This window comes from Dipodomys merriami, unplaced genomic scaffold (genome assembly GCF_024711535.1).
Source record: "Dipodomys merriami isolate MVZ:Mamm:240054 unplaced genomic scaffold, mDipMer1.0.p SCAF_13, whole genome shotgun sequence".
Classification (NCBI taxonomy): domain Eukaryota; kingdom Metazoa; phylum Chordata; class Mammalia; order Rodentia; family Heteromyidae; genus Dipodomys; species Dipodomys merriami.
Window position 1 is genome coordinate 34,335,603 of NW_027202604.1, and position 12,302 is coordinate 34,347,904.

Consider the following 12,302-nt stretch of genomic DNA (forward strand, 5'->3'; position numbering starts at 1 on the left):
GCTGTGGAAGACTGCCGGGGAACCGTGCAAGATCCAAAGGGGTCGAGGCCGCCTCTCAGGGCCAGGGCCCCTGCCAGGGGCTTCCCACGCCATCCAGGGGGCATGGGGCTTGAACTCTGGGCCTGGGCGCTGTCCCTCAGCTCTTCAGCTCAAGGCAAGCATTCTACCACTTGAGCCACAACACCACTTCTAGTTTTCTAGTTGTTTATTGGAGGTAAGAGTCTCATGGACTTTCTTGCCCGGGCTGGCTTTGAACTGCGATCCTCAGATCTCAGCCTCCTGAGTAGCTAGGGTGACAGGCGTGAGCCCCCCGCACCCAGCTTTTTCTTGTCTTTTTTTCCCCCAAGCCACCATCCCCACAAAAGATGGGACTTGGATGCCTTTCCTCGCCTCCACTTTTTCATTCAACTGGAGCGCTTAGTCAAGGTCACAGCTGAACGAAGTTGAAATCATGCTTCATTCTGTGCAGAAAGGCTGCTGTGCTTGCGTGGGTCTGCCTGCCTGGGGGCACGGGAAGGACACCAAGAAATGTCACCCTGCTACCCACGAGACAGCACAGCGAGACTGACGTACCCAGAAGGGCCTTGGGTTCCCCACTAGTTTCCCAGGGAGACCAGACATCGGAACTGACGGCGACAATGCTCGCTGCCCCTTGTCTGCTGCCAAGCACTCCACTGAGGAGGACAGCAGCTCCTTCCGCCGCCACTGCCATAACTAGTTTTATACACAAAGAAGGCGACGTGGGCTCAGAGAAGTTTGGAAAGTTGCATGAGTTAAGCAGCTAACAACAAGGGAGCCACAGACAGCTCTCAGGCCCAGCATCGCACCAGGGTCAAAGTGAACAGGGCTGATTGCATGGAGTGTTTCATTATCCACCTTCTTTCAAGAGTTAAGTTTGTGTTATGTTACCCGGTTATGTAACTGTCAGGAGGCAGTGGTTAAACATCTAAAGCTTCTGCTCAGTTCTGATTTCTCACCCAACTCAGCACAGTTTCCAGCCAGTGGCAGGTAAGTGGCCCTGGACCATTTGCAACCTATGGTTCTGGTCAGATCTCAACGTGAGGAGTCAGTCTCGGGTAGCACGTGGTCTGCTTGGCCAGGAATTGCCCACAGACGAGGAAAGGGAAGGACTGATGGAAGAAGATCGTCACAAGAATTGAATCGTGATCATTGTCTCGGTCTGTTGTTGTTACCATGAAATGACAGAGGCAGGATACTTTGTAAAGAACAAAGGTTTAATTAGCTCCCAGTTTGGGAGGCAGAAAGACCACGATTGGGTGGCCCCATTGATTTCCCTTCTAGTGAGGACGTAATGGTGGTGAGCACCGAGATGTGAAGCCAGGGAGGGCTGCCCCTCTGAATGGGGCCAGGCTGCCCAGGGAACTGCCTGCTCGCACAGGAACCAGCTCAGCCTCCCCCAAGAGCTACTTGCATTCCTTCAAGGCCAGCACCCCCAGCACCTAAGGATCCCCCTGGATCTCACCACCTCCTGACATCACATCCTCCTAAGCTCAACATGTGCACCTCACAAGACGCTCAGACCACACGCAGATCCTAGCAATACCTTAGAAGTCACTGAAGCCCTTGGAGTTCTGAAGTGCAACCAGCCAACAGTGCATACTCTTCTCATAGTAGGAAATAACGAAGGAAAGAAAAGTTTAAAATGACTGCCAAAGCAAAGGGAGATCCATTTCTCCATTTTGCTTGCTGTGTCTCTACCCTATGTATTCAGAAGGACTGAACATTAATATCACGTCAGGACTTGGTTAATACTCCTTCTGTGAATCATCCACTGAACTCAACCTAGAAATTCAAATTTGTCCATACTAAAGGAAAAAAAAAAAATCACATGCCAAAACATGTCCAAGATTTCATCTGAATCTACTATAGCTCAGAGAAAAGCTTCAAGCCCCTGGACTTCCCTTCCCTCTCCCCCACCCCCCTTTTTTTCCCACCAGTCCTAGGGCTTGAACTCATGGTCTGAGCATTGCCCCCGAACTTCTTTGTACAAGTCTAGTGCTCTACCACTTGAGCCACACCTCCACTTCTGGCTTTTTCAGTGGTAAATTGGAGGTAAGAGTTGCACAGACTTCCCGGACTGGCTTTGAGCTGCTCAGATCACAGCCTCCTGAGTAGCTAGGATTTATGGGTATGAGCCATGGGCACCCAGCACCTCCCCTACTTCCTTTTAAAAAAGGAGCATAGGCACTTTATGTACTGGCCACTCTAGTTTACTGTAGGCTTTTTATTAAGCTGCTGTTGGCATGAATTATTACTTGAAAGAGATTGGAAAGAAATTCAGAGGCTAGGAATTCGTGTGAAAGGATATCTCTGAATTCTTTAAAATTCCCTTTCTCCTGCTGAATAGTGGTAGCTGTATGAGTCCTCATTACCCCAGGTACCACTGGGGTTTCGTGCCATACAAACTGTCAGTCCTCTGGTAATTACCAAAGATGCTTTGTTCTAGGCAAGTAAAGTGTTAGCCTTTCTAGCTACTAGCATTTCTGACAGCCTCTTCAATTTGCAGAATGTACCGCACACTAATGAAGCAAAAGCAGAATCACTCGAGGGTCATCCAATTATCCTTAAACAAGCATAACTGTGATCATTCTCCTGTGGTTTTTATTTCCCTTGGATTGGATGCGAAAGAACCGTGTGTTACTAATTTCACTTGAATTGGCACATCCATAGTACAAGCTTAGGATGAGTTGGTCTCATTACCTGCCGATGTTAATCCCAGTTCTGATTGGTTGCTGACTGCCCCCCCCCCAGTTGAATCCACAAAATGAGTCTAGAGGGAAAAATGTTCTTCTCAGTTGAGTTAATCCTACTGTAGTCCTTCACTCTGCTCTTTTCTACCTTCTTCTGAGAAACATTGCTCGGGGAATAGGGCCTTGTTTCTTGCTTGATTCATGTTTATAATCGGGAGCTGGTGAGGCACGGGCAGGGGCTGAAGCTGGCACACGAGTGGAGTGTGGCCTATCTTGCCCATTTTGTTCCAGAGCAAATGTCACCCCGAGCTGTGGCAATGTCCACAATGCCCAAATCCCTTGAAATGGTTGCCTGCTTCTGGTGCTTTGAGGTCAAAGTTCGCTCTAAGAATACATTTGCAGAGTTTCTAACACTTAAATTGGCTTGCATGTCCTTTCCTAATTTAACTTTCTTTTTCTCTCCCCTCCCTCTTCTTTTTTTTTCCAGCAAATTTCCATTGATGAATTGGATAATGCTGAGGTTCTGATTGTGTTGGTTTTGTTTTGAATGTCCCACAGTGGCGTTTCCATGACCCTGTCCCAGTCAGCCCTGTGCCCTGTCGTCTGGTCTCTGCAGTGTCTAGCATGTGACCTTGTAGCGCGTCTCCTGGGAGTGAGTGGAGTCTGTCCTCCGTGTTAGCATCTCCCATGAGCACGCTGCCATTTGTCCTCAGAGATCCTGTCCCCCCCAGATAAGGATTCCCTAGCTAGAATCTCAGCTGAATCTGTGTTTGTCAGTGGTTGTGAACTTGTTGCTGAAGTTCATTTTGTGAATGTAAAGAGCTTTTCTATCTGTATGTAAAGCATCTGACCCAAAGAGAGGTGACTGCATCAGTAGAGAGTTTGAAAGTGGAGGGGTGGGGGGGAGAAGGGAGGGAGGGAGGAAAAAACAGCAACAAACAAAAACAAACAACAATGACAAAAAAAAAACAAAACCATTTTCTGGTCTATGTGTTGAACAGTACCAAGTAGGAGGGGGGTCATAGAAACATTTTCCAGGGGCAGTGTAGATCCTAAAGGGCCAGTTGAGTTGTCAGCCCTGACATCAGAGGTGCATTGTACATTCCATGGCTCCTATTCTAGAAAAACTACTTGTAGATACATCAGCTTCTGCACTGATTAGTTGTATTTAGCCACATTTACCCTGGGGACTGACAGGGGCGCGGACATTTTGTCTGGGATTTGGAGACCTCTTACATATTTTCATTGTGGGGAATTTAAAAACAAATACTCCATGCCACGTGTTTAGGCTGAGATGCATAGTTGACAAGCGGTAGCAGAAAATAATTAATCTGAGAGATGAATGTATATAGTTCAAATGGTTTGATTGGTTGGCAAATGGGGCACACTGGAATAGAATTTTATATGACGTTGTAGGATCATTTCCCTGGCCTACTTTAGAAGTTTGCTCCTCCTCTTGATCAATTAATGTCTTAGAAGGGACAAACATGTCATCTGCTGTAAAGTCTGTAATACACATAATTTAAAAGATAACAATAAGTGGTTCAAATCTACCTAAGGAGACTTAGCATCGCAGGCTTAAAACTGAAAGCGGCACCGTGGTTATGAGTTTGGTCCACTTGCCCCGGAATGGAGCGTAGAAAGTGAGGGAGCGTGGCTGTCATAGCCCACACAGGAAGACAGTGGCCGAATTAGTGCGAGACAGGAGAGTGGCTCAGAATCTTAGAGGTGGGTCTCCACAGAAAATTCCATTAGGCCAGAATTGTCCTTGTGTTAACCAGACACAAACAGTGAAGGAGACCTTCGGGGGGAGAGGGGGGCAAAGAGAAGGAGCATAGAACACCAAGTAGCAGCCTAATTAATTGCTTTAACGACAGTGGCTTCTGCTGTGTTCTATTTAGCTTTGCCACTTGGAGTAATTTGTATGCCAGAAAAATATCCTGTGTATGCTGACAACTCTTCAAAGGTTTTCTTGTTTCCGCTTACCGTTGGGAATGCCTGACTGGTCTAACTCCTGAGGCCGAGTTTCTCTTTGCTTAAGTATAAATCAAGTCAGGGAAGGAAAGCCTCCCCTAACTGAGTCTGCAGTGTTATTAATACACTGTTTGTGCACCATAGTAATCAGTTGATGTGTCTGCTTGCTCAAGATACAACTCTTCTGGCTGGGAGTTTATTGCTTGCTTATGGAAAGATTCCACAGTTGGAGCAGGTGTGTTTATAATTATACTCTAGGAAATAGAATACTGTCTGTTTATAAAAGAAGAATGTTCTGGCAGGCACTTGGATTCTTTGAAAAATCCCTGAGGAAGCAACTGCGGATCCCCTCTGCGTGGTTACCCCTGGCAACCGTCAGAACCCCGGGACACCAACACCCTGTCCCCAGTCCCTCAGGCTATTGGACCTGGCTCTCTGTGCAGAAATGACTGATGGGCCTTTATCATCGATGCTGTTCTGGAAACTACCACGGCTCCTGTGGTTTCTCCCCCACCAAGTGTTCAGTGAGTGTGTGCTGGTTGGAGCCTACAGCCAGCTCACAGCTGCAGCTCAGCAGAAGTTTAATGAGAGCTCATGCTGGCTGAGGAGTGGGGCAAGCCCTCATGCCTAAACTGCAGGCCCTCGTTGCACATCCTAAGCGTGGTGTGAAAGAGCCCAGGAGACAGCGTGAGGCCTGGGAAGGGTCGCTGCCCTTTGGTGGTGGAGGTGGGCTGAGCATGCAGTGAGTGAGTTGGAAGAAAGCACAGCACAGCACCTCTTTATCCCTATCAGGGCTCTGAGCAAACGGGGTGAAGTGAGGACAGAGGCCTAGACTCGCTGCACGGAACGTGCGTGGCTTGGCCCTTCCCAGCTGCCTCCTCCAACAGAGTTTCATGTGACTCCAGGAAGTAGATGGTGTTTTGTTTTTGTTTTGTTTTCCTGGCAGGTAAAGAGGCAAGAGTCTACACCGTCGGTCCGTCCCTCCCCCCCCCCTCCCTTCGCCATTTGCTCTTTTCCACTGGAGGTGTGAGGAGCAGTCGGGGACACGGGGCAGGGAAAGGAGACAGTTGGCAATGGTGGCCCTTGAGCTCTTATTCATCGAGTTTACAGCTTGATGAGCCATCGTCCGAATCAAGATATAGGGTGCTTCTATCACCCCCAAACCCTCCTCATTGCCAACCCCCCCTCACCATTAGACAGCTGCTGTTAAAGTCATTCGTTTCTGTGGCTGAGTTTTGAGTGCTTGGTACAGTGCTAGGGGATTGGAATACATTCTTGCCCCCAGTTCCCAGTGCTGGAACTTACAGCTGTGTTGGAGAGCTAGACAGTGATACAAATGACTGCGTCAGCTGTCCATTGTAAGAAAGATTAGGAGAAACTCATAGAGCCACGAGATCATGCCATCTGGGTATTCCTTCCTAAGCTGCAGGGCCAGGTCCCCGCTGCAGAGTTCAGGGAAGAACGCAAGTAGCCTGGATGATGGCGTGAGTCTCCTCTTTAGACTTCAGAACCAGGCCAGTCACGGGTGGTTGTGCTCAGGCCTCAGGCAGAGGCGGCGGTCAGATTGTGGCCACTCCGTAGTCCTCTGTCCTTGGGAAGGACCGGGATGTGCAGGCAGTGCGGCCATAGCTTAGAGCGTGTGTTCATTTCTACACATGCGAGATGAGATGGTCATTGAATTACTGTTACTGAGAGTCTCTGGTGACAGCTAACATCTCTGCCTTCCTGTACTGCAGGAAGGAGGGAAGGGAGGGAGGGAGGAAGGGAGGGAGGGAGGAAGGAAGTGAGGGAGGGAGAGAAGGGAGGAAAGGAGGGAGGGAGAGAAAGGAGGGAGGGAGAGAGAAAAGCTAGGCAGACTTTGCCATTCTCTAAGATGACTGCAGCCTGCTTCTATTGGGTTCTCAACTTTCCCCAGTTTGTTGGGTTTTTTTGTTGTTTTGTTTTGTTTTGTAAATAAAAGATGCTACTGACAGGGAACTTGGTAACATTGCAAGAAGGAAGAGAGCGCTCGAGAGACCCAGAAGAATTGTTCAGTTCCACCTTCAGGGGGCGTTCTCACAACGCCCAACTCCGGGTGGAGGTGTCCTACTTTTCTCCATTGCTGTGAACTGCGGAGTTGGGCACCTGCCAGCACTGAGGCGGCAGTTACATAAGAGCTGCTTTTTTTCCTGGAATTTAGGCTCACTGCTGATGTGTGACCTTCACCAGTAATTGCCAATAAGTGCAGCAGGCTGTTTACTGTTCGGCTCTGGCAACCGCAGAGGGGGCTCAGCTCCGGGCACACAGAAGCTACTGCGGCGTCTGCCGAGGCTGCTGCTCTGCTGGTTTGAGAGTGCTCCATGGCGACCAGAGTTGTATAATTCATTCAAGTCCGATGGCAATTTTTAAGCAACAAAGGATGTTATTGAGTGTTGATGCACGCGTTCCCTAAGATATAGGTAAAACGACGTTGTTGGGAACAGAGTAATTTTTATGTATTTTTGTTTCTAAAACCAAATAGCATTTAAAGAGAATTATGTGAGGAGTTGTGAAGATTTGAAATTGTTCTCCTAAATGCTAGATAGCTTCTATTTTGGGTTCAATTTTCTTTAAAGCTTTCTGCTCACTTAATGAAGGGTTTTCAAAGGCTGGGTGAAGGGCAGGGCTGGGCCCAGCAAACCTACTTGCAAGCTCATTCAGTGCTGTTTTTGTTTCCCTCCTCGGAGGCTGTGAGTGGGTAAAAAGAAACTGAGAGCTGGAAAAAAAAAAAAAAACAACAACTTAGGGGGTTGGAAATGGTAATTTCCCTTTGATGTGCCCATATCTAGATCTAGGCTGCAGTCAGATTTCTAGATTTGTGTTCCCCTGACATTAGGATGGCCCACGGAGAAGAGACTCTCCTGGGGTCATGGAGGGAGTTTCCGTTGAGGCGGGAGAAAGTGTTCACAGTCTGTACCCTGCACTGGCCTACACTAGACACACAATGGATGGATGGAGAGATGAACAGGTGTGGGAGGACAGGGCATTATAAGCACCAGAAATAGTCACCCTAGGAAGTCTGTGGGCTTATTTTCATTTGGATGTTACAAAGTACAATTTCTGTCACTGATAGCAGAAGTGCATCCCTTGATAAATGTTAGGCGCATTACGAACTGAAAGCAATTAATGATCATCTTATCACAGCTCAGGTTACTTACTCAAGTACTACCACAGTTAGGATGCCCTGGTTATAGGCCTCAGTCAGGAAGCACAGTTAGGACTCAGTGACAAGGTGCTGCTTGAATGTCTATTGAATGTCCCCTTCCCTTCCCTTCCCTTCCCTTCCCTTCCCTTCCCTTCCCTTCCCTTCCCTTCCCTTCCCTTCCCTTCCCTTCCCTTCCCTTCCTCTTCCCATCCTCTTCCCTTCCTCTTCCTCTTCCTCTTCCTCCTCCTTCACCTCCTATCCCTTCCCTTCCCTTCCCCTCTTTTCCCTCCTTTCCTTTCCTTCCTTCCTCTTCCTCCTCCTTGTTCTCCTTCACCTCCTATTTCTCCTCCTCTTCCTTGTTCTCTTCCTCCTCTTTCTCCTCTTCCTCTTCTTCTCTGTGTGTGTATATGGTACTGGGGTCAAACTCAGAGTCTCATGCTTACTAGACAGGTGCTCTACCACTTGAGCCATACCCCCTGCTATTTTTGCTCTAGACTTTTTAGGTTAATGTCTTGTGTTGATGGCCTAGGTAGCCTGAACTGTGATCCTCATATTTATGCTTCCTATTAAGATGACTGGTGTGTGGCACTGCATTCAGCCTTTTATTAGTTGAGATAAGAGTCTTTTGAACTTTTTTTTTGCCAGAGCTTATCTTGAACCAAGATCCTCATAATCTCTGCCTCGTGGGTACTTGATTTTAGCTGTGTGCCACCACAGTTGGCTTCTCTTTTTTTTTCTGTTAAGTTAGATTTTGCTTAATTTGTTTGAAAATACTGAAAGATTTAAGATCAAAGACTAAATATGGAGAAGGTTTCAAATTCAAAACTAGCATCCATTTTTGTTAATCACCTGTTGGTTGGGAGACTTGGCCTAGATTAGAGGGATTCACACCAGAGTGTAGTGACTGATGAGATTATAGGACTATCAGATCAGATAGGATCAGACTGTCCGAGGCAGAACAGAGTACCTGCAGCATCACACACACCCACAGTCCCCACATTCTTCACGTGTTCATAGAGACCTTCACCCTTTCATGTCAAAAAAGAGAAGAAAAATACCAATAATAAACCCGTGCCAAGATAGGCCATTCATGTACTAAACATTGCTCTTTAAATATTATATATTATAAAATGTAATTACATATAATTATAATTGCATAGTAATTATCTTCTTTGAACAGGCATAGTTTATTAATATGCTTATATTTATCAAAATTGTAGCTTGCTGCCGTAATACCACCTTTTCCTCAAATAACTGGGACTGTGGGACTGTAATCCCTCAGAGGAGGAAGTGCTGGTGGAGGCTCTTGCTTACTTTACCACATTATGAAGCCGGTCTGGTCTGGCCTGGCCTTGTCTTCACCATGCCTGGCAGTATTTATACTCTAGTAGGTTGTATTATTTAGGGAACTTGTCTCTTACATTGTATGAAATGAAATTTCCTGACAATATACCAAGTGCTATTTGGTATTTTAGCTGGAAGGGATCCCCCAAAAATGTGGTCTAGCCTTACCTTGAACAGGTGAGGAGCAGGAGCTGATAGATGTCCGTTGATGGCCACAGGGTCTCTCGGAGAGCCATGGTCACATGGTGCCCACCGGGTCCCCTGATAGCACTAATGCTCGTGCCGTTGCCATTCTGTTCCACACATGGAAGCGTTAAATAATTGTCCTTCTATTAGATATGTTTCCTAAGACTGCAGAGCAGCCTCTCATAGCTTCATAGCTTATCTCATAGCTTCATGAGATTTTTTTCAAGAAGGAAAAATGTAGCTAATTAGTGGCAATGTAGTTTTCCCTTTTAAAAATCAAACTAATTTTCAGACAGGCACAGCAGTCATTTAGGGAGGAAATAGAATGTTTGTGCAGTGGTAAAAATTTCAGCAAGCCCTACTCTCAGAACACTAAATAAAGAATATACAACCTTTGACCAGTATAAAAAGAATCGAGGATGCTACACTGGACAAAGAGAACCAAAGAAAAGTAGAGAACTAAAACAAGGACACACCAGTTCTGCTTGCATCTTCTTGATTTTCTCAAGCTTTGGCTTGGATTGTCCAGGGAATCAGAGGGTAGCTGCTTGGGTTGTGCAGGAAATCCCTGCCTGTCTGTCATCCCTTCATTCTAGTCAAAGAGGACGAACCTAAAGGCTGTTGCTCGTGGGCATGTGGCCAGGGCAAATGGTAGGAGATAATCTTCTGTCGCAGATAGAGCTGCGGCTGTTCTAAATGTACAGGCAATTGTTGCAGTTCTGTTTTCTCTTGCACGTTCTTTTTACACTCAGAGCAGAAAACAAAAATGTATACAGATTGAATTTTTAAAGGGTATAGAAGATAAAGGCAAGAGTTAAAAATGCATTCATGCCTGAATTCCTAGCTACTCATGAAGCCGAGATCTGAGCGTCAAGGTTCAAAGCAGGAAAGTCCATGAGATTCTTACCTTCAGCTTAAAAAGCCAGAAGTGAAGGTATGGTCCAAGCCATTGATCACCAGCCTCAAGTGGAGAAAGCTAAGGGATTGTGCCCGGGCGCTGAGTTCAAGCCCCAGTAGTCTGCTCTCTCGCTGTCTCTCTCTCTCTCTCTCTCTCTCTCTCTCTCTCTCTCTCTCTCTCTCTCTCTCTCTCTCTCTCTCTCTCTCTCTCTCTCCTCTCTCCTCTCTCTCTCTCTTCTCTCTCTCTCTCTCTCTCTCTCTCTCTCTTTCTCATGCACACACATTTATGTATCATTTATTATTTATGTATTTGACAATACATCTGAGTTCTGCAAGTAAGGGGGGACGGGGGGGGGAACCCCATATAATACCAGAGTCCTTTACACCACAGCGGGCCTCCCATGCCTAACAGGAGACTGGGTGTTTTGCAGGGCATTTCTCCCTCTAGGAGAAGTGGGGTTACACTCCTGTGGGACATGTCTTCCATCCAGCACGGCGTGAGCAAGTCTGCCTCGTCTTTGTAGAAGATCCTGTCTCTTTATTTTAGTTCATCTATTGGAAAATAGAAAAAAACAAACAAACCAGGAATGGTTAGGTTATACCTTGAATAAGACTGTGTATATGGTTAACAACCTTCCATTGAGAGGATTTTTTTTCCCTCCATCTGTGGATCAAAGCACCAAAGCGGTGGCTGGAGCTGTATCAGAGGCCAAGGTCACACAGTGACAGCAGCTGCCTTGGCTGCCTTCCACCGTCCCAGGCTGCACCTTGGACCAGTTAGCCATGCCGCGTGTGCGTGACTCAGGCCCACGGTGGCCCGGGCACGGTCTGGCATTTACATCTGCTCCAAGCACGTGTCCTTTGGACGGAGTCGTGGCACTGTCTTCCCCCGGAGCAGTGACCTTTTTCTTCCAGCCACACCTTTTTAGCCATGGTACCCACCTTCAGAGGTCCCTAGCCTGTCCTTCATCTCTCCTCGGTGGGTTGGAAGTCTTGAAAGGAAAGGGGAGGGGATGGAAGGGATTGTCTACAAGGTACGGCTGGAGTGAGGGGAGGCAACCCGGCCTGAGAAACCTACAAGAGAAATTGAAGGATGACCCAGCCATCCGCAAGGTGTGCGAAATGCTGGCACCAGCCTCCCTCCTCCCAGAGACGCCATGCAGGAAGATGCAGTGGATGCAGTGGATGACAGGGCCCCTCATCCCACGGACGTGGCACTGTGCAGCTTCCCCCCATACACGGGCATGTTGTCCTCTCCCCTCCCTGAGCCTCCGTCGGCCCCCACAGCAGTTATTGCTCCCCTTCTCTCAGTCAGCCAGCAGGACACCCACGTGCAGGGTCTCTTCCTTCCCATGCTTGGGAGGGCATGGTTCTTTTATGATGGGGTAGCCTCTTCTGTTTCTTCATTCTAAATGTGTTTCCCCCATCCTGGGCCAATCACCTCTTCCAGCCAACCACATTCAGCTGAAAAGAGCAGGTGTGTCTGGTCCCCTGGATGGCTAATGCCCCGATGTGGCAGATGATAGAGTGACAGCACCTCGTGTTTGCCCTTTCCCTGAGTGTCCTGTCCCTGCGTGTTGGTCTGGACTTCTCTGTGACCTGTGAAAATGCAAATGCCGTAACTAACACGCTTTGTTTTACTCCCACCTAGCTGCCACAAACTCCGGAATCTGAGAACTCCACCGAGGTGTGTCACTCACCTATATTTGTAGCACTAGCAAATATGGGTGCTTCTTGCTTGTTCTGGTTGAGTCTGAGTTGCTGTGACGAGATGTGTGTCCCCGTGGTAGGCCTGGGAGGGAGGTCTCTAGTTGGCTGGGAACTGATCATTGCTGTGCTGGGTGTGGCTTTGGAGTAGGGAAAAAAATTTCCCGGAGACAGCTAAGCCAAGCATCCTCCATCAGAGAGGGCGTGTCTCCGTTCTTCACACAGAACTGTCTGGAGTCTTGAAATGTTCCATTGAGAAATCCTGGAATGGCCAAAAGCTTTTGGTTGCTGTACAGAATTTGATGTTGGATCCTGTGGAA

At 47.6% G+C, this 12,302-nt stretch overlaps 1 protein-coding gene and 1 long non-coding RNA gene across 2 annotated transcripts in view; one reads left to right on the plus strand and one right to left on the minus strand.

The window, feature by feature from the left end:
* Itpr1 (inositol 1,4,5-trisphosphate receptor type 1) overlaps positions 1-12,302 on the plus strand; it is a 297,390-nt gene that overhangs the window by 175,034 nt on the left and 110,054 nt on the right. Inside the window, exons 40-41 of the mRNA XM_070018999.1 lie at positions 3,199-3,231; positions 11,927-11,962. Of these exons, the coding sequence (XP_069875100.1) occupies positions 3,199-3,231; positions 11,927-11,962 (69 nt within the window). The remainder of the gene's footprint in view (positions 1-3,198; positions 3,232-11,926; positions 11,963-12,302) is intronic.
* On the minus strand, positions 5,781-9,684 carry LOC138824769 (uncharacterized). Its single transcript, XR_011371181.1, has 4 exons — positions 9,361-9,684; positions 8,698-8,876; positions 7,349-7,419; positions 5,781-6,334 (listed from the first exon to the last, which is right to left on the minus strand). It is a non-coding gene; the product is annotated as an uncharacterized lncRNA (long non-coding RNA).